This window comes from Cuculus canorus, chromosome 1, assembly GCF_017976375.1.
Source record: "Cuculus canorus isolate bCucCan1 chromosome 1, bCucCan1.pri, whole genome shotgun sequence".
In the NCBI taxonomy this organism is placed as follows: domain Eukaryota; kingdom Metazoa; phylum Chordata; class Aves; order Cuculiformes; family Cuculidae; genus Cuculus; species Cuculus canorus.
Genome location: NC_071401.1, coordinates 191561982 through 191583263, shown reverse-complemented (window position 1 = coordinate 191583263; position 21282 = coordinate 191561982). Strand labels below are relative to the sequence as shown.

General features: G+C 39.6%; 1 protein-coding gene across 2 annotated transcripts in view; it reads left to right on the top strand.

Moving 5' to 3' along the window:
• GRAMD4 (GRAM domain containing 4) overlaps positions 1-21282 on the top strand; it is an 80973-nt gene that overhangs the window by 44739 nt on the left and 14952 nt on the right. For both annotated transcript variants that reach the window (XM_054063016.1, XM_054063009.1), the window contains exons 4-11: positions 5406-5526; positions 12988-13049; positions 14976-15108; positions 15598-15623; positions 17647-17738; positions 19204-19295; positions 20295-20343; positions 21197-21268. In XM_054063016.1, the coding sequence (XP_053918991.1) occupies positions 5406-5526; positions 12988-13049; positions 14976-15108; positions 15598-15623; positions 17647-17738; positions 19204-19295; positions 20295-20343; positions 21197-21268 (647 nt within the window). The remainder of the gene's footprint in view (positions 1-5405; positions 5527-12987; positions 13050-14975; positions 15109-15597; positions 15624-17646; positions 17739-19203; positions 19296-20294; positions 20344-21196; positions 21269-21282) is intronic.

Here is a 21282-nt window from a genome sequence, read left to right as displayed (position 1 = left end):
TCTCTCTCTATGCTCTGGAAGGGTTTTTTTTTTTGTCATTTTGTCCTGGGGCGATTTTGCAGTGTACCTGTAGGCCTACGAAGGAATGCTGTTATGTAAAACAGCTATTAGAAGACTCCCTAATCCACTTCCAATCCCAGTATTAAGGGAGACATCCTCTCTACCGCACATGCAGTATTTAATTAGAAATCCAATCTGCTGCCACGTCTTTCCAGCCTGATGCATCATCCTTCTTTTCTAAATACTACCCAGATACTTATTGTTCATTCTCACCTAAACTAAGTATTTTTTATCAAACATTTCTTACAAGCTTCTGTATCCTGAGGAGCAAATTGAAATTTTTTCAATTGCTTTGCTGGCTGATGACATATGATGATGCAACAAAATGGTACATAGCTTGCCTTTTAATGATTACGTGGCATCAGCTAAACTTTTTGAATTGTTGAGTCTTTAAACTTAAATACGGCCAACCGTATCCTGGGCTGCATCAAAAGAAGTGTGGCCAGTGGGTCGAGGGAAGTGATTCTGCCCCTCTATTCCTCTCTTGTGAGACCTTATCTGGAATACTGTGTCCAGTTCTGGAATCCTCAATGTAAGAAGGATATGGAGCTGTTGGAACGGGTCCAGAGGAGGGCTACAAAGATGATTGGAGGGCTGGAGCACCTTCCCTACAAGGACAGGCTGAGAGAGTTGGGCTTGTTCAGCCTGGAGAAGGCTCACAGGAGATCTTATAGTGACCTTCCAGTACCTGAAAGGGCCTACAGGAAAGCTGGAGAGGGGCTGTTCATAAAGGCTTGTGGGGATAGGACTAGGGGGAATGAGTATAAACTGGAGATGGGACAGATTTAGACTAGACATCAGGAAGAATTTCTTCACCATGAGAGTGTTGAGACACTGGCACAGGTTGCCCAGGGAGGCTGTGGCTGCCCCATCCCTGGAGGTGTTCACGGCCAGGTTGGACGGGGCCTTGGGCAGCCTGCTTTAGTAGGAGGTGTCCCTGCCCATGGCAGAGGGGTTGGAGCTAGATGATCTTTAAGGTCCCTTCCAACGGTAACTATTCTATGGTTCTGTGATTCTATGATTCTATGTTTCCAGTTTCTGGGTTCCCAACTGTGTACTTCTAAGAGGGCAGCTGCACTTTTTAAGGATGCTTCTAGTTCCCAGGCTGGCAGGCATTTTCTCTGTTATAATTTCAGCAGATGTTTTCTTCTGTTTAGTAATTTTCCCATTCTAACCAGGTCACCTTTATGGCTGATCCAGTTAAGACCTTTGGTTTGCAAACAGAAAAGACTTGTGAGTGATATGATGGTTGGAGGTCGCCTTGGGCACAGCTATCACGACATGATAGAGTTTTTGGTTCTCAGATAAATAAGCTGAGGGGAGAGGGGCAGCGGAACTGCCACCTTGGGCTTCTGGAGGGCAGACTTTGGCCTGTTTAGGACCCTGGTTGACAGAGTCCCATGGGAGGCAAGAGAATCCAGGAAGGCTGGACAATCTTCAAGGAAAAAGGTCTTAAAGGCACAGAAGCAGGCTGACCCCATGTGCCCAGAAGATGAGCTGGCAGGGAAGAAGACCAGCCTAGCTGAACAGGAAGCTTTGATTGGAACTTGGGGTAAACGAATGAGAATTTATGACCTTTGGAATGAGGGACAGGCAACACAGGAGGACTACAAGGATACTGTGAAGTCGCGCAGGGAGAAAACTAGAAACGCAAAAGTTCAGCTAGAACTTCATTTGGCTACTGCCATAAAAGACAATAAAAAATGTTTATATAAATGCATTAGCAAAAAAAGGAGAGCTGAGGACAATCTCTGTTGTTTATCAGATGTGGGGGTGGGGGGAACTTAATAACAAAGGATGAAGAAAACTGAGGTTTAGTGCCTTCTTTGCCTCAGTCTTTAATATTAAGACTAGTTGTTCTTCAAGTACTCAGCCCTCTGAGCTGAAAGACGGGATGCAGAATGAAGCCCCCATAATCCAAGAGGAGATGTTTGGTGACCTGCTACACCACTTAGATACAGGTGTCTGTGGGGCCAGATGGGATTCATCCATGGGTACTGAGGTACTGAGGGAGCTGGTGGAATCCCTCATCAAACCTCTTTCCCTCTTCTATAAGCAGTCAGCATGGGTGTAGGAAAGGCAGATTCTGTTTGATTCTTCTTCTATGACAAGCTGACCCTCTTAGTGGATGAGGGAAAGGTTGTGGTTTTTATTTACTTGGACTTTAATGAAGTCTTTGACTCGATTTCCCACAACATTGTCCTGGAGAAATTGGCTGCTCATGGCTTGGGTGGGGGTACTCTTCGCCGCGTGAAAAACTGGCCAGGCACGAAGAGTTGTGGTGAACGGAGTTAAATCCGGTTAGCGACTGGTCACAAGCAGTATTACCCAAGGGCTTAGTGTTGGGGCCAGTTCTGCTTAATATGTTTATCAAAGATCTGGACCAGGAGATTGAGTGCACCCTCAGTAGGACTGCAGGGTTGGGGAGAAGTTGCTGGAAAGCTGTGTGGTGGAAAAGGACTTGAGTGTGTTAGTTGACATCTGGCTGAACATGAGCCAGCTGAGTGGCCAGGTGCCAAGCATCCTGGCTTGTAGCAGAAATGGTGTGACCACTGGTGAGGTCGTAGTATTGGTTTCTTTTCCCAAGTAACAAGTGATAGAACAAGAGTACATGGCCTCAAGCTGTGTCAAGGGTGTATTACATTGGATATCAGGAAAAATTACTTCGCTGAAAAGATTGCCAGGCATTGGAACAGGCTGCCCAAGGAAGTGGTTCAATCACCATTCCTGGAGATACTTCGAAGACGTGTAGTTGTGTGCTCAGGGACATAGTTTAGTGGTGGACTTGGCAGTGCTAGGTTTGTGCTTAAAGATCTTTTCCAACCTAAGTGATTCTATGATTCTAAAACATGCACTGAGCCTCTGGTAATATTTTAAATTTTCTTGGCTAGTGGGAGATAATGAGCTGAGGTTGATATACCTGGGAGGGAAACTGTGGAAGATGATTAATCTGTAGCAGCAGCTTGACCTTTCATGTTTTACCCTTTTGTGTGGATGTGGAGGGGGGAAGATGTTTGAATTTTGACTATCTGAAGATGAAATCCAAGGAGCAGTCTGTTCTCTTTGTCAAGGATGAGACTCATCTGTAAAGCACAGTAGGTAGAATACCATGGTGAAATGTTCTTACAGACTCTTCTCAAGGGTCTGTGACCTTTGCGTTTTGTAGCCAACTTCACTCGTTTTGCAGGAGGACCCCTCGGGGCTAGAGAAATGTCCAAGTTGAACTTGGTCAAATTGTGGATTATTTCAGGGGAGAGAGCAAGGAAGAACGCTATTTTTTTTTTTTTTTTTGATCCCCCTCTGTGGTTTCTGTTGCTTAGCAAATGTAATGTATTTAACCAAACAGAGGCTTTACAATGTCAGACCACACTGCTGCCAAAGTAGCAACAAACACTGCTTTAAAGAGTTGGAGGGGCCAGAACAGTCATACTGGGGTGGATTTCAATTTCAAAGTCATGTACTTGACAGTTAAGAAATGCCATGAAATGTGAAGCTGTGAAAATCCCTAATGATGAGATGCTATAGTTTTGGGTTTTTTATAGGATTTCTGCCTAATTCATTCTATACTCTTTCTTTATGCAAAGAGGCCAACTTAAATTCTGCACTCCTTGTCTTCATAGTGGTTAAGTTTCTAGAGAGTTTGTTTTGTTTTGTTTTTAATACAACAAGAGGTAGTGCAGTCAGAAGAGCTAGAATCACGGAGGCTGGAAGATCTGAGTAGACTTTCAGTGCCTTTGAGGTTAATTTACACTGCTTGTGATCTTCTTATATACACACAATGCATAGTCACTTCCTCTTTAAAAAAAAAAAAAAGTGCTTAATGAAGAATTTTTTCCCTTAAATGGTCTTGAGAAGATAACATTCCTATCAAGCTCTGGAACTTTTTGTGATACCTTCATGATATTGCACAAGCTCCAGTGCTCTTGAATGCTTCCCTTTGGCTGTGACCACGCACTTATTCTGAAACAAGATGAGCCCTTGAAAACAGGGTAAGCTAATTATAAGTGCAGTTTTCTTGTTGGATCTAAAATTCTTGGTGGACACATAATTAGAAACAGCTCCATGTATAGGTATGCCCTTATGTTCATAACTTTCCATTTAATTACAGTAGAGACAATACCTGCTGAAACAGTGAAAGTTCCCTATCCATGAGTATTTGCACTAGGGCTTCAGAGCTTCTCAAAACATGTAGTAATTGGAGTCAGAGAGACTCAGAAATCAAAATTATCTGATTATCAAAGAGTTAGAAGGCAATACGTGGAAAGAAATAGAAGAGGTTGCTGGAGAACATCATATATAAATCTTCTAAAATGGCATGAAGTCTGAGCCCCTGGTGTCTGTTGCAATAGTGAAACTAACAAGTATTTTCTGTTCTAGTTTGTTTTAAGCTTGAAATACACCTGCTGGTCTACTATTTATTCTCAAGATTGAGCTTAAAAAACAGCCCAGAGACCAATCCTGTTTTTGTCATGCCTCTTGCATACCAGTGGGAAAAGTGATCTGTGATACTGACCCCATTGTAGCTCTAGATAAAAATAAAGTCATTAACAAGGATGCTGCCAGTGACAGAGAAGCAAGGCTAATTAGCCACAAAAAAGCCTTACACATAGTTGATAATAAGTTCTCATGAAAAAGTTGTAAGTCTGTACGTGTTTGAATAAATCAATATATGAGTGTGTGTATATATATATTCGTACGTAAATTGTTACGTGGAAGTTAATAGGGCACCCTATAACCTCATAAAAGGGTAAGAATCTGAATTTAGTTCCTTGTCTCTTAACCACTTCTTAAAACTGTAAGATACTCAGGTCCATAATGGGGCCATCTGACATATAAAAATACATGGGTGCCAGGAATTGGTGGATGAAGGATTATATGGTATCATATAACTATGTGAATGCATGTCTGGGTTTTTTTTTTCCTAGCCATAAGCATGGAGGAAGAAAGTAGATACTTTTTTTCTTGGTATCACCACTGGATTTTAGTAATAGGCAGACTTTCCTGCTCGTTTTTTCTTGGGAGAATGAAGGGTACATCACAATGTGTGTAGATAAAGGTAGCTTGTACCAAGGGCTTATTTTCGATACATTGCCTCTTGAAAACAAAATTTTAAAGTTGTTTTCCTCCTTGCTTTAACAATTGTAACTAAACAATTTCTATGTGATAGAGCTGTGTGCTTTTTGTGAGGTCTTTCTAGCTCTTGATTTCTTGTTTTTTTTCTGGTGAATATATTTCGTATAGCACAGGTTAAAAAAACACCACCTAATCTGTCATTACTGGATTTTAATTTTCTTATATAAATACTTCAAGATAACTAAATCTTTTTGTTCTTCCATAACTGACAGAGGAGGAGCTCAGGAAGCTGAGAGAAGAAACAAACGCTGAAACTTTAAGGCAGGAGCTAGAAAAAGAACGGCAGAGGAGATTAGAACTAGAACAAAAAGTCAATGAAGTACTTAAAGCAAGGTAAGAGAAATATCTAAAGCAAGGTAAGATAAATGTTTTCACTGTAAAACCAAAAGCCACTTGAGATCTCTTACTTTCTCTGAGGAGGTCTGGTGAAAGCATGTTTCCAGCCAAGGGTCTCTTCAACTAAATTAGTAGCTCACAGAGAGATAAGTTGTCTATATTTTCCTATAAAAGTACATCATGTATTCCCATGTGCACCTGAATTACTGACCATGCACACTGCCCTAGCTACAGAGGTGTCCTGGTACTCATCTAGTTGGGGTACTCTTCATTTTAGCTTCTCTGATGCACTCCTTCTCGCTTACCTGGATTTATCAATGTGCCCTGTGTGCTATTGAATGCCAGCACATTTGCCGTGCCATTGCATAAGCTTGACTCTTCGAAAGCTGTGTCATCTCCAGTCTGCCTGCTGTCCAGTCCTTGTTACTCCTTTTCTAGTTGCAGCAAAGCTGTCCCAGTATCACAGTGGAATCCTAAATATGTGGGAATGACTGGAGTTTGGGCCTTCCTTGCCACTGCAGTGAAAAATGGAAACATGCTTCCCTGTACCCCTGAGTTCTTTCAGCCTTGAGTATGTGCTCCTTGGTGATGCAAAACATCACATTTGATGTTGTCTTTCCTTAGTCTGCCTAGCTGCTTGCGTTTTAGATCTTAAGACCATAGCAGCTGCCTGGTGGCCTTGCTGGTCTAGGGCACTTGCCTGTGTAATCTTCCTCAGCTGTAGCTAAGATTCTTTGGCTGAGCAATAGGATCTGTGGTTCACTGTCATCAGGAAGCAGTGCAGGCTGAGTTGGTAATTGCACGCAGTAAGCACAGCCAGTTACTTAGAGGTGACAAGCAGGAATAAACAGGTGAAACTTTTTGCTTGGGTAGGAGGTTTCTCAGTGCCGTACAAGCTCTTCCCAGCCCATTAGTTGCTTCTATACTCATCCTGAGAGTAAAAACGCCTTTCTGGTCAGGCCAGTAGGCCATATTCCCTGGTGTTCTGTAGCAGTGGGAATAGCAGCCATTCACAGGAAACATGAGTCTAGTTACTTTCTGTGGTCTAATTACCTCTTATTTCTATAGCATCCACAAACACTGTATTAAGGGTATCGGAAGGTACATTGCTGCCTTTTCATTTCCCTGTCCACAGACCACGAATTTGTTTAACCTGCTCTTGAAAGATCTGTTACTATCTACCACTGGAAGCTGTGGAGGCACTACTCTCCAAAGTCCTCTCTTGACTCAAAAGAAGCAATTTATTTTCCTTCCTTTATAACAGATTTCTTGGTGGTTTCAAGAAGGGCCCCATAGTTAGAAAATTGTGAGATCTGGTGAATAACTGTTCTGAATTCAGCTTATTTAACACCATTGATCAGTTCTTTCCTCTCTTGCTCTTCTCCTCTCCAGATGGAAGAGTTTTAGCTTTTCCAGTGTCTCCTTAAGAGCACTCCATCCTTTTCATCACTTCAGTTGCCATTCCTTAACTGTTGTCTTAAGATGAAGAGCCTGAGTTTATGCAGTATTCAAAGTGTGGGTTCAACAAGGCTCTACACAGAAGATAAATTAGGCCTTCCCTCTTATTACCGGTACTCAGTACAGTGGGATTTTTGTGGCTAATGTTTACACACGTTTTTCCAAAATCAGTGGTTCCTTGCAAGGTTGATCCATGTACCCTCTTGACCTGAGCTGCCAAGTTGCATGCTTGAAAGGGGCACTGTGAGGTCCTTGCAAAGGAGTCAGGTTCCCTGGCCAGCCCTGTGACCATGCACTGGGAAGCTGATCTGAACAGCTTTGATTTGGGTTTTTTTTTTATGATGTTTTACAGTTGCTTTTACAGTGGGAAGTGAGAGTACATTTTTATTGGCTATGCTGATTGGCATGGCTCTATGTACGTATAACTTCCATCTTGACTGATGTTGCCCGGCTTAGTGGGCTGCTGAGGACAGTCGAAGAGGACAAACTTGGACCCATCCCCATGTTGAGAGTATCTGTTAGCTCCATAACAGCAGTATGAAACAATGGGTAATGTGTTCTGCTATTGGTAGATAAAGCTGACACTTCGGGATACCTTCTGTCTCTGACTTGCTGCCTTCAAGTCAGAGATTTCATTTGAGATGTAAATTCTACATACTTGTCTTTGAGTACAGTACAAGTTAAACCTTTAATACTAGTGTAGGTCTTAAGGTTTTCTCCCAAGAGCAGGTGTGCCTGGGCTCTAGATCTTACACCAGAGAGTGGGGACGGGGAGAGTGATCCCATCATTGCTGGGAGTCCTGGAGAAGGATGAGGAGCTGCCTACCTCTGCAGGAAGGGTACCCATTGTCCTCTCCTATTTCAGAGTAATGAGGATGGCCCAGGGTCTGGTACGGCCACTATGACTTATGAGTACATGTGTTTTATAGAAAAAAAGTGTTTGAAGGTGTTTGTTTATCAATATTAGTGTCAACATCTGGTCTCGTTGGATTGTGGGCAGTAGCAAATCTCTAGTAGGCGTGCAACTGCTACACAAAGATAGCATGACCTCTCTGCTTCAATGCTGTATTCCCGTTTAGCTATCTCAAGGATCACAGTAGCCCTGTTAGCTTGGATATTGCACTCACCCAGTTATTCCAGATATTTGAGTCTTTTTCTGACTAGCTTTGCTAATAGTCCAGCCTTTTTGGGGCAGGAAGGTGTATGGAAGATTTCAACAAATAAAAAATACTTTCCCAGTTTCTGCTTAGAAGAAGAAGCAGCAGGTTGCCTGTGTTTTTATCTTGTGTTCCATTGTGTGAAATTCTTTTTCACTGCTTTTTCTTTTTGCACTTTACTGTAGACGTTTTAAAATACTTTTATTAAGACTACAGGCAAAATGTTGGCTGACACAATAAAATACCTAATAGGCCAAACTTACACCTGATGGAAAGTTAATTTTATTAAGCAAAGTTACAGCAAAAAGTCATCTTCACTTGTGTCAACACACTCAAATTTTGCTACTTCTCAGCTAGCTAATTTTTCACGTAATCTGTAAATACACATGCATATAAGCATGTTTGCATGTACTCTTTTTTTGCTTGCAGAAATTAAGTACTAATAGGAAACAAATCATGCTATAGCTTATGGAGGAGGGAATTATATTAGTAGCTGGAGTATTGAAAAGTATTTGTGAGGTAGAACAATAGATTTAGCTATATAAATGCATGCCTCAAAGTGTTCAATGAGTAGAAAACAATAAGCTAACAGTCTAGGGTTTTATTATTATTATAATTTTTTTGTGAAGAACGTGGGCTTCTTTCAGTGAGTTGTGCGTAGGGAGGAGGGAGCAATGAATAAGAGGATTTTTAGTGGTTTTGTTTGTCATGGTGTTTGTTTTCTGTATTGAGTATTTAGAATCATGGTGGCATCAGCTGACGATTTCCATAAAAGCACTTTGGGACATTCCAGCACTGGGTATGACAGCTGAAACTTGTGACATTTTGCTAGTGGAACAGTGAGTAAATAATTTGGAATAGTTGCGTGAGCTATGCTTGCTTGGCGTAAGTTGTGGGCTCTTGCTGCCTTACTTTACAAATTGTGAGCTAGCTCCATCACACAGAAGAAAAAAGCAACAAACCCAAAAATAGGTTTGTAACAGGATCTACCAACAAGTTGTGATTTATGCAGATTTGTTATTAGTATCATTGTGAACTGTTTTTAAGAGGAGCAAATAGACAATGTTTCTGCATAAGCCTCTGTCTCTCTATGCCGCTTGTCTTGGTTAGCTCTTCTTGGACTCTTGTTAAATGACATCATCTCCCACACATGGGATGTTTTGAGCATGACTGACTTTGTTGAGACGATGCCTCAGCTTGAGATTGCTCTGGAGGCTGGAAGCCTTTTGTCCTGAAGGGATTCCTGACAAGCTGGGACTCTGCAGGGTAGCAAACACCTGAGACATGAGTCAAAAGTTTCTTATCTGGCTGTCGTGCTGCACTGGGCTTCCTGACATACACTTGTGATTGCTGATATGCCCAATTGACTCTACATCGCGCATGTCTTTAACTTAGTAGATTTGGTGACGGGCTGCTGATGAAGTAGCTCCTGGCAGGAGTTTCTTTTAAATTTTTTTCTGCCTGTGAACATTTATGTGACTTTGGGTTGCTGACATTTGTTCGGAAGCCTTTTGTTTCTGAAGCTACAAATTTAGGATGCTAGCCATGTAAAATGTGGATGAGAAGCCCAAAGGTTTCTGAAGTGTTTGGTGTATTTTAATAGGAAGGAGATGTAAAGCATATGAAAATGGTTTAACTCAGTTTTGTGACAGCTCTTCAGGTTAAGAAGCAATGCACGCCTGATTGATATATCTTTGAACTAGTTTGTGAAAATACCTCCTTTATGTTTATTTTTGCGTTTATGAGGTTGGGAGGTGCTTTGAATGGAAGTATCCACAAGTTCATGTTGCTTTGAGCAGTAAGAAAGATGTAACAGCCTTGACCAGCTTTTATAAGAACTGTCAAAAAAATGATGATGGTTTGCTTTGGTTTGCTTGTGAATGTGAAGTTAGCCTGTAGGACAATTGCTTTTAATGTGGCTGAGAACATCCCAGCAGTAACTGTAACTGTTGTATGCAGCAAGTCTGGTTTCTGTGCAGTTTTTCTGGGGGCGAGTCTGTTGTTTCATGTACACCTCAATTTGGAACTGTGTTCAAGGCCAAATATACACAAACCAAAAATGCTTATTTAAGATAAATGGCATTCAGAGTCAAGGCTCCCTTAACTTTTGTGTCATATTTGCAGCTACAAAAAACCACTTTGGCGGTGTTCTGTGGGGCAGTACTGAGTGGACACTGCATTTAAATATACTTCAGTATACTTAAAAAAATAGAGGGGGAGCACATTTGTGTTTGTCTTCTCATTGCTGTTACACATTTTAATCAGCTTTTAAATGAGTGCAATCCCTAGTTACCTAAGAACGTGCTAGCCTCAGGAATTGGGATCTGTTAGTGTTGTCCATCATACTCTTTTTCTGGGTGGAAACCATACTCCCAGAAGAATTCACGCAGTTCATTTTCTTTGGTGCAGGCTGCACTTAAGAAGCCTTCAGAGAAACAGCGTTTTGAGTTGTTCTGGGGTACCATTTATGTTTTCCAGCCTTTTAAGTGATCTCTGGCTTGAAGAGTGGTTCAGAAACTGTAGAGAGAGAATTCCTGCCTTCTGTCAGTGGTTTTGGTGTATTGGCTGGTTCAACATGACCTGGTTTGGGGATGAGCTTCCCATTGGGTGTGCAAGCCTAAACAATGAATTCTGAGCTTCCTGGCCCAAATCTGTCTGAAGTGGCTAATTATAACCTGATTCACAGATGCAGTAATGAGCTGTCATTAACCTGATGATTCGTAAAGGTCAGGTTCTTCATGGGGAAGTAGTGACAGACAGATGGCAAATGAGACGCTGCCAAAAAAATGAAACAGAAAGGAAGGGCGAAAGCCAAACCATCATGTACTTCTGATGAGACTGCTATCCTAAACTCATCCTTCATGAGATTTTTTGGATATTTTCCCTGGGAAACATGGGGAGTAGTGACACTGCTGTTTCTGAAAATATATCCCAGCATGTCAAAGGAAGACCCAGTCTGAAGGCTCTGACAACTGCTAGTATTGGAATCCCATCTCTGCTCTGTCCCTGAAGCCTCTCAGGTGTGAGAAGCCCTCCCAGTGCCTTTGTATGACTGGAGTGGATGGAGTAACTGGCTCCTGCCTGCGTGAACCTGCTTGTGAGTGACTAAACCCATTCTACATAAATGTGTCTTCAGCTTCAATGAAACACGACAGCAGTGGCAAATTGCAAATGAAAATGTCCACCTGTGTGGTGTAACCATGTGATGTGGTGATAGAGGAAATCAAGACGCTGCTGCATGATAGTTTGTGCAAATTTGACCACTTTAATGTCTTTTTGTCTTTAGAGAGACAGAGCTGGAAATGGGTAAGATGAATGAATAGAAACTGAGGAAAAATGGCACAGAAACCAAAGTTAAAGTTTAGCTAGAAAAAATAAACTGGTAGAATTTCAAGTGGCTTTTGAAAAGTTGCTGCGTATACAGAAGCCATATGGGAAAGTCCTGAAGAAACATGAAAACAAGTGACTTTAAAAGCAGAAACCATTGAATTTAGCTACTGCACACTGACAGATGTCCAGTCATAATTTATAAATCAGGAAATTATTTCTAAATGTTTCTTTTAGAAATGGACAAGTATGTGGAAAGCTCATTCAATGTGGGGAATTTTTAGGAAGGAGGGGAAGTATTTAGTTCTGTAGAAACTCCATCATACTCATTGACGTATACTGATGTTGAGGCAGCACACATTAATAATGTTTTTTCCCATGTGCAGACAATACAGTGAATTCTTTGTGCAGTGGGATCCCTCTTCTCGCTCACCATTACTTGACTGGCATCCCACTTGGTTCCCTTCCTGAGGAGCAGAAGATGGGAACATTTGAAAGCACCTATAAATGAGTGATAATGAAACTGCACAACCAGCTGGGTTTTGTTTAGAGCAGTAATCTTTTCAATCATACAACTCCCTGTCAAGTAAAGCTTGCTGTGGCTGGTGTTATGTTGTCAAAGCTCCTGCTTTACTAGAGAAAGCTTTCTGTAGGATATCTACATGATGACTGAAGACGTTTGGACTGCAGCCTGAAGTATTCTCAAGATAGGTTGGCAGGTAGAGGCTGTGGATAGTGCAAATGTAATTTGAAGCGTTGCACAGGTGCAGAATGGCAAAAAGATTTTCAAAATCTGTTCACTTTTAATGGATGAGAATATTATTTTTGACTCGTTTTGAAAGATGAGACAAATGATGCCTGCTACTTGCCATATATTTTTAGAACATTTTTGTCTAAGTTTTTGACTTTTATTTAAATTTTGAAGTTTTTGTCACAAAGGTATTTTTAAAATTGGTTGGTATCTGTGCATTTCAAGATCTTACTATGTAACATTTTAAATAATTCCTGACACCTGTTCCTCTCCTGAAGATGAGTGGTGTTTGACTCTGGTAATGATGGAAGAAGTCAAAGTTCATCCATTAGATTATAGTTTTGTTCTGTTACTGTGGTTATCAATTTGCAGTCTGGGAACCCTTTTCATTTATTACTGTGGGAAAAGCCGGGGCTCTGAAGAGTTTTCCTGGCAGGCATTGAATATGAATATACAACACAAAGGCATAAGTAATGCAGCAACTTTGATACTAAATTATGTAGTAGTTGTAAGGTGGAATTGAGCTGTCAGTGACAGGAAATGGTTAAACCATACCTCTCTTTCCAGTGGGCAGTATTTCCCTGGATCCAAAGTGCAATATGCAATGAGCATTTTGAATGTTGCAAATTGACGTAAGTTTGTTTTTTCTCTAGTCATGGTTGTATTATCTCAGCTGTGGAAACCATGGAGGTGCTGGTGCTCTTTATACCTAAAAGGGGAAAAAATAATCTGTAACACTTCACATTTTTTGGGTTTTCTTTGTAGAGCGGAAGAGGTGCCTGCAGCTCAGCAACCTGCAAAGCCACAGACACAAGCCAACGGAACAGGTAATCTTGGTCAGATCTCTACTACCAATTTGATTCAGTTGGATGTTTTTCACCCCTCTCTTTTGATCCTTAGAAGATCAAACTTTGCTGGAAATCTTGGTGGGTCCTGAAGCAGGTCTTTGAAGAAGCCAAATATGAAAAACCATTTGAGCAGCTTCTTACCACTCTGTACACGATTCGACATTTGTTTTTTGTAGTTGACTTTGCACACCTGAGCAAGGAATTTATTGTGCATTGTAAAGCCTTTAGGAATGTGATGAAACCTGTTGCCTGACTTCATCAAGGCATGCAAGAATGATGATCCTTGACTTACCAGAAAACAGGTGTAGTGCATAGAAAAGATGTTCTATTTTGTTCTCAACTGCAAAATCTCTTTTATGCCATTAACTGTATTGCTTCTTCTCTTTTCTAAAAGAAAAGACATTCTGGAGAAGGAGTAAGCTTATGAGTTACTAATATTTTGTACACGCACACAGTCATCTACATTTCTCAAGCTGCTGCTTATTATTCATTCAATAATACGGTGGTTTCGGTAAGAACCAAGGCAATAGGCAGATTCTCGGTCTTTCAGTACATACTCTTGTACTTTCCTGTACGTACACTTGTAATGTCAGTACTTTCCGTTATGTGAACTACAGCCTGCCATTTTTTGGGCTTGTACACTCAAAATTTCCTTCTCAGTACTTTTTGAAGCTCCACGTGAGAAGCTAATTCACATTTTTTAAAATTTTCAAATGGAAGTATTGTCTCAGCTGTAAGCGGTTACTAAAATTTCTTATTTTTCTAGAGAACACTGTCATTCATTAATGGTTTTATTCTATTTTCTGAGCACAAGTTGCTTTTTCTCACAGGTTTTATAAAGGCATCATTTTGGCTGTTAAAGTTGGCTGATTAATCTTTCATGCCTCTGTTTAATCATATTTTTATAGAGTTCTTTACTAAGTTTGGTTCTGCAATGGTTGTGATCACTGTCCTCTTCATGACATGGCTGTATTGACCTACCTTTCCACAGAATAGTCTGTCTGTTCCTTCTAGCCAGTGCTTTTGAGTGACAGAGAAAGCAGAAGGTGATTTTGTTCTCACCTGCACTGCCTAAAGGCTGGTGTGCTTATATTGTTTCTCTGTACTCGTGTGTTATATTTTTCCACTGAAACTCACAAACAGGAAGTGTGCATTGCTTCATTACTTTGCCAGGCAGTTTTATGACTATATTTCATATATATAAAGTGGCACATACAGCATAATTTCTGTAGCCTGGTTTTAAAAATAATATAATGTATAATATATATAATATAAACAGTAATATAATAATATATATATAATGTTAATATATATTATTTGTGGTTGTATACACATATTCACAATCTTTACAGCCTAAATATGGTTGGAAAGCAGTAGTAAAAATGCCTCTTGCAGAATCTTGCTTAGAGTTTCCACCTCCCTTTCCTGCCAAACTTGTGTGGCTGCAAGGTGGTTGTCCCGCTCTCTGCTCAGGAGTGTTTTACTTTACATTTGCTTTTCTTGAGATGACCCTTCAGCACAACAGGAGTGCTAAGATCTGCATCAGTCTTTTGTTTATAGGAAGCTCTTAACCAGAAAACTTATTTACAATGTTTGCTAAAAAATCTCATTTGTTAGGATGTTTAAATAATCTCTGTACAATAATTTGATTCTATGTGCCATGCTCAGAGCGAATGAGGAATCACCTTTAGTCTTGCTTTACCAGCTTAATGCAGTTGGGTTTTCTGTGCAATGGCAAAAGTAAATTGCATGGTGAGTTTCCGTGAAGTGTTGAAGGACAGGAAAGCAGCACAAAGTCTGCTTCACGATGAAATAGGGTGTATGGGAACATAGGCAGGCTTTGTATGAAGTTGTATTCTAGTATTAACCTGATACTTAGTGCTTTTTTTTTTTTTTTTTTTTTAGATAAGCGTAGTAACACAGTCTGTTCGAGACTCCAGAAGTGGTTTTGTGACAAATTTGGGGAGTATGTTGAGGACTTCAGATTCCAGCCAGAAGAGAATACAGTGGAAACAGAAGAGCCACTTAGTGCTAGAAGGTAAATCTCTAACATGATTGTGAGAAATTGTTGGCTTCTTTACAAGTCACTTTTTTGCTCCTTTTTTCTTTTTTTTAACCTTTTACATGGTTTGAGCAAGTATTTACGTAACATGTAATAAAACAAAAAAAAAAAAATAAATTGCAGAACCACCTCAAGGTTTGTGACTGCTTTGGTCAGAACATGAAATCTGAATCTCATCTGCTGTCTGAAGTAGAACGTGTTATATTATTCACCAGGCTCAGTCATATGCCTCTTGAAAACGGTGAGCAAAGTCTTAGTTAGATTGGAGAGCTTTTATGTTTCAATTTTTGGTCTGATGCAAGGTAGGCTGTATTAATTTCTAGAAACACATTCCTAACAGGCAAGAAGGAAGCTTTGTGCACAAACATCTGGTTTACAACTGTGAGCAGTATTTCAGTGACCAAATGTACACAACTGTGCTCTACTTGCCTATTTAACAAGTTACTTTTTTCTGTTATTTTTCAGATTGACTGAAAATATGAGAAGATTAAGTAAGTATTTAGCAGTATTTATTTTCTGGAAGTAGAAATATTTCTTAGTAACTTCATTGGGAAGGTTGCTGCATTTTAAAATACAGTGTTTTGAAATACTTCTCCCAGCTCATAAGCAGAAATGATTCTGAAACCTTGAATTAGTGTTTGGAGTGAAAGTAACTTAGAGGAGCAGTGGTAGAAACTTGCCTTTAATCTTGAATTACATAGAGCATCTCTGAACTAAAAATGTAATGTTAATTAAAATATGTAAACATGTAATAAATGACAGCAGAGTATTTGTCCAATGACAAAAGTAATAGTGTTCACACAGTTATGCCTGAGCTGCCCATAGTTTGCTTGCTAGTCTGTTATCTTATGCTTTCAAAGAAGGAGGCTTTCAAAGAAGGAGGATGTGGATGATGCATATCCTGAGTGCGTCTTGCTTTTCTCTCTCTTCGATAGCTGATAAATTCTTTTGGAAGGTGGAGGATGCAAGACAGGAAGTTAAACAGTAGTTTAGCTCTCCCGAAGTTCTACCAGTAAAAAATTGCTAGCCTGAAAAAAATATTGTCAAACTTGTACTCCAAATTGTTAAATTATTGTAGAGGATAAGGTACAGTTGAAATGAGGGTCTGTAATCTCCATGTAAGGTCAGTTTTGTTCTCCTTATTCTAATACTAGTGTTCAGTCTAGTTTCATTTGGGAGAATACTTGTGACCTGTTCTCTGTGATGGACACGCATTGCCTTCAGAACAGCTTTAAAAAAAGCAGTATTAAGTGTAAGCTTTGAGTGGTTCTTAACTTCCGCTAAGTGAACAACAAAATCTAGACACATGTTGTCGAGGGGTGTCTGATGACCAGGAGCTCACGAAACCCTTGTTTGCTCAACGTTCCTGTTGTTGCCAACAGTGTTCCAGATGTTGACCTTCCCTTCAGGTTTGGTGTAGGATAGTGGAGCAGTGCTTGAGCCCCTGACCTCTTTCAGTGCCTTGAGCTTACCTTTCTGCTTAGTTCATCTGCTGCTTTGTTTGTGCCACTGATGCTCAAGGAAATTTAGTCCTAGTTGTTTAATTACTTCCCATAGGGAATGTATCAAGGATAGCTGAATTTCAAGCTAAGGGAACTAGGACAGCAAGTCTCAGGCTGCCTTAAGGAAGGCTTTCAAATTTGTAAGCTGTACTGCAAATGAGAATGTGTGATTCCTGGGATCCCCTGCTCAAGTGGAGTCTTCAGTCTTGTGATCAGGGAAGGCAAACTTCATGTGTTCTAGCAGAGGAAGCAAAGGTGGTCTTGCAGCAGCCCTCTCCTGTTTTCTTATATCCCCTAGCTAGTTTGCCTAAGTGGTACAAGACCTTAGAGGACTAGGAAGGGTGGAGAATAAGTGGTTTTTAGAGAGCCGTGGAAATGCTCCTCTTGCTTTCTCTGACGGGCTGTGGGCTTTGCGAGTGAGAGTGCCTCCTCTTCTGGCACAGGTCTGTCTCCTGTGCAGTGACAGCGAGAGCAAGGTCCTGTATCTCTTGGCTTATAAGCAGCGAAGTGCTACCAGTGGGCAAACTCCTGCAGAAGTACAGCAAACAGATCTAGCCAGGGTTTATGCTATCTTGGTCAAGCAGCAGTAGGTTGTTCTCTGTGGCTTGGAGTGTAGTCAGGCTGATTTATAGTGGGATGAACAGACCTGTGGGGAGATCTTTGGGGTAGTATGGTACTTTGAACATGATTCAGAACACACTGCTGTCAGCATCCAGGGTACCCTTGTAAAGAATATCGATCTTTGGGAGTTCGGTTTAGCTTTTTTGCTATACTTAAGAGTTTAGATGTAACCTTTTGTCCCGTGTAACGCTAGTTTTTGAAAAAGCATTCCTTAACTAATTGTTCAGTTACTTTGATAGGTTTACTTTTTCTTAATTCAGATAAACCTTTTTATCATTACGTGTCTTGAATATTCCTATTAGTTTTCTAATTTGGTTGTTTGTCATTTACAAGTAATTTAACCACTGCCAGCCAAATCTAATAGTTGTGATTTTTCTCCACTTCTGTTTAGAGAGAGGTGCCAAACCTGTTACTAATTTTGTGAAGAATCTTTCTGCCTTATCAGACTGGTATTCTATCTACACTTCTGCTATTGCCTTTATTGTAAGTTATCCTATTTCTCCAGGAGTAGTAAGAACTGGAATGTATTATTTATTAAAGTTCTTTGAAACTGCCATGTCTGAGTAGGGGTTGTGCTACAGTTTAAGTCAAATGCAATAGTGTAATTTCATTCAACACAATACCAGTAGTTGTCGCTTTAATTATATTTTGGAGCCACTTATGTTGTGTATTCTGGGTTTACTGTAGAGTGGTTTTGTTACTGTGAAAACAACCCTTAACAATCTGGTCATTGTGCTCTCATTTCTTGTTTCCTGTCTCCCAGTCCTGTGATTTGATGATTACTTCAGCCTCAAAATCTCCCATTGTCTAGGCCTGAAATGCTGATAGCAGCTATGTTTGATAAGAAACTTTTGTTTACCATCAATGCTCTTTGTCATTCATTAGGATCATACTTACTGATGAGAGACAAAATGTCTTGATTTGAGTATAATTTAGTGTGCAAGCATCAGGTCTGTTACCTAAATTCATGCTCTCTATATCTAAATTGTTTTTGTCACGGCACATATAAAATATTTTGATATCAAAGGAAATAATTACTGTTAGTTGTAGCTAAATGAACACATTTGATGAAAATGTCACACACCTTTTCATTAAATGATCCCTCCCTGTAAGTTAAAATCCTGATGCTACCTTGTACAGAACAGCTGAAGAAATATTGAAATTTCCCCCCTCGCCAGTGCATTGTGTGAGTCCCTTCTTCTAATCTACTAATTTTTCTCTTGCCCCTGCCAACAAACCCATTCTTCAGATGCAAGCTGAAAGAAGAAACTTCAGCTGTTGTTCAGAAAGCTCTGGGACCTGGAGCAATGCTTCATTGTGGAGTTGTCAGTAAAAAGCCTAATCAGGGAGGCTGTAGTCTCTATATTTTCAGAAGCTGGGGAAGGTTCAGAATACCTTTTGAAGCACTTCGTGTTTGTACTTGTTGGGTAAAATAAAACCTGTTTTCTTGCAATCTTTTTATGCTTATAAAAATAGGGACTTTAATTTACCTGAAATAATAGTGAGAGTTTATTCTGTTGCTCTGTATGCGGCTACTTGTTATAACTCTCCTACTAAAACATCGCTTCAACTGCACGAGGTGAGGTCACAGACTTTTTAGGGTATACTTTTTCCTACCCCTTTATGTAATTGCAGTGTTGGAAATACTCTATGCTCTCTCTCAAGCAGCTGAGAACTACTTAAGTGTTGTCCCTGGCGACCTGGTTCAATCTTAGTTTCAATTTTAAATTCATAAATACAGTGCTGTTGTCAGTCATGATGTGACAAAAAATTATTAATTTTTGTGATCTGAATTGCATGATTCTTAATCCAGTAGTACAGTGAGAAGCAACATTTCATGGAACTCACTGTACTCCATTTATAATCCACATCTCTTTTTTTTTCTTTCGTGTGTTTTTTCTTTGTTTGTTTTTTTTTGTTTTGTTTTTTTCTTCTTTTTAATCTGCAGATTTACATGAATGCTGTATGGCATGGCTGGGCCATTCCTATGTTCTTATTTTTAGCAATTTTGAGGTTGTCCCTAAATTACCTCATTGCCAGGTATTTACTTAAATACTAGATTTCTTACAATGCTTTGCTTGAAATATGTTTTATTATTCTTATATTGAGTTGTAAACTGTAACTTTTTCTAATGTTGTGAGTTAAATCTAATAAAGTGAAATTCAAACTGTAATATCCTTAATTTAATTGCTCAATTTGTATAATTTTTTACTATTCTAAGGAATTAGATTTGTAGCATGTGACTTGGGTCATCATAAATGATGCTGCATGTCCTCAGAAAACTCCTTCAGCATATGAACATTCTAAAATAAAATTCTGCAGCAGTCAGAATAGTGGAGAACTTCACTTTAAATATTGAAGCCTGCTGCTTTTCCCTGGAGAGAATTTTCACCTAGGTCTAAAATTGCCTTTTTGTCTTTTTTTGTAGCTCTTGGCATACTTTATCCAAAGTATCTTCCATTTTTAAATTCACTCTCTATTAAAAACTAACGCTTTTTAAAAAAATGTACATTTTCTGTACTAAGAAGATCTTGTAAAAACACTGATTTAGGCTGATGATGTTTTCTCCCTTAAAATAGTGGAGAAGAGCTTAATATGCATATTTTAAAATAACTTTGACTTCTTAATTGATACTTACTGTCTATCACTTTGTTCTTTGAAAACTGCTGGTAGCAAATAGGCTGCTGTATAAGTTGATGTGATTTTATTTACATGAAAAAAGCAAAAAAAAGTGTTCCTAATTATTTACTCTGTGCACACAGTTCACTTCTATTGTAAAACCCACAAGCAGTGATTCTGTTTAGTATCTACCTAGCTAACTTTTTATTTTTTTAAAATATATTTACCTTTAAAGCTGTCTATGGTTGGCAACTTGTGCTTTTATGTTCTGGTTCCTGGTTAATTTGGGGGTTATTTTGTTATTTTTTTAAGCCCTAAGTGCTTATTGCAGAAAACTGCTTTTTAACTTCTTACAAATAATCCATGTTGGCAGGTGGAGAAGAAGTACTTGCTCTTTTTAACTATTTCTGTAACTTCTAGGGGTTGGAGAATACAGTGGAGCATTGTGCCTGAAGTTTCTGAACCCATGGTAGGTCTTTGATCAGCTTAGCCTGTACGCCTCTGTTAAAAGTTGCATCTTTGAAACCTTCCTGTGTGCTTACGTGGGTAGTTGTGAAAGGAAGGAAGAGTGAGGTGCAAATAAAGACATAAAAACTTTGTTTCTTTCTCTTGCAATTTAGAAATCTTCACTAACAGCACTTAGAATTGGGTGTTTCAGCCTAAATTATTCCAAATTTGAATCACATTTCTGGAATCAGTGTTAATATATGGGCTTGGAACAGGTTAGATCCTGTAGGAACTTCAAGAAGCTTTGCATTCTGCTTTCTTGGTAAAATTTTGAAATTAATGTTTACACACACTTCTTTAAGTAGGAAAGATTTTTGGGTGTTAATGTAAGATAGAGTTCTTTGAACTTCAGACCTTTCACTAGGTCTTAGGGAGGCCTTCCTTCCAGGATAATTTTGTTACTCTTAAAAGGCCAATAATCTATTTAATTAAATAAATTGGAAACCTCTAGGTGTCAAATTTCTAACAAAAATGGCATTTCTGTGCTAGACCAGGTCAGTTTGTAAGCTTGTGGTCATAGATTGAAAGCCATTGTAACTGTGCTGCTCCGAAGACTTACTGTGTCTTTCACAGCCTCATTTCAATATGTTTGCATATACCGTGGAGGAAAAGCATTGAGAACTAAAGGTAGCCAGCAGTGAAAGACATAAAGAGTAGATTTGAAATAAAGGAAGAACTTGGTGAATTTAGAGACTATTTAAACTGAGAAGACTATTGCCAAGAAAGTTGAGGGCTTGCCTTGTCACAAGGAGTTTTGTCAAATAGCAGTTTCAGCTGAGCTGAAAATTAATTAGATTGTCTCTTTCTTGCCCAAGGAACCCCCGAAAGAGGACCTGACTGTGTCTGAAAAGTTTCAGCTTGTTCTAGACGTGGCTCAGAAGGCACAGGTACTGTGCTGCTC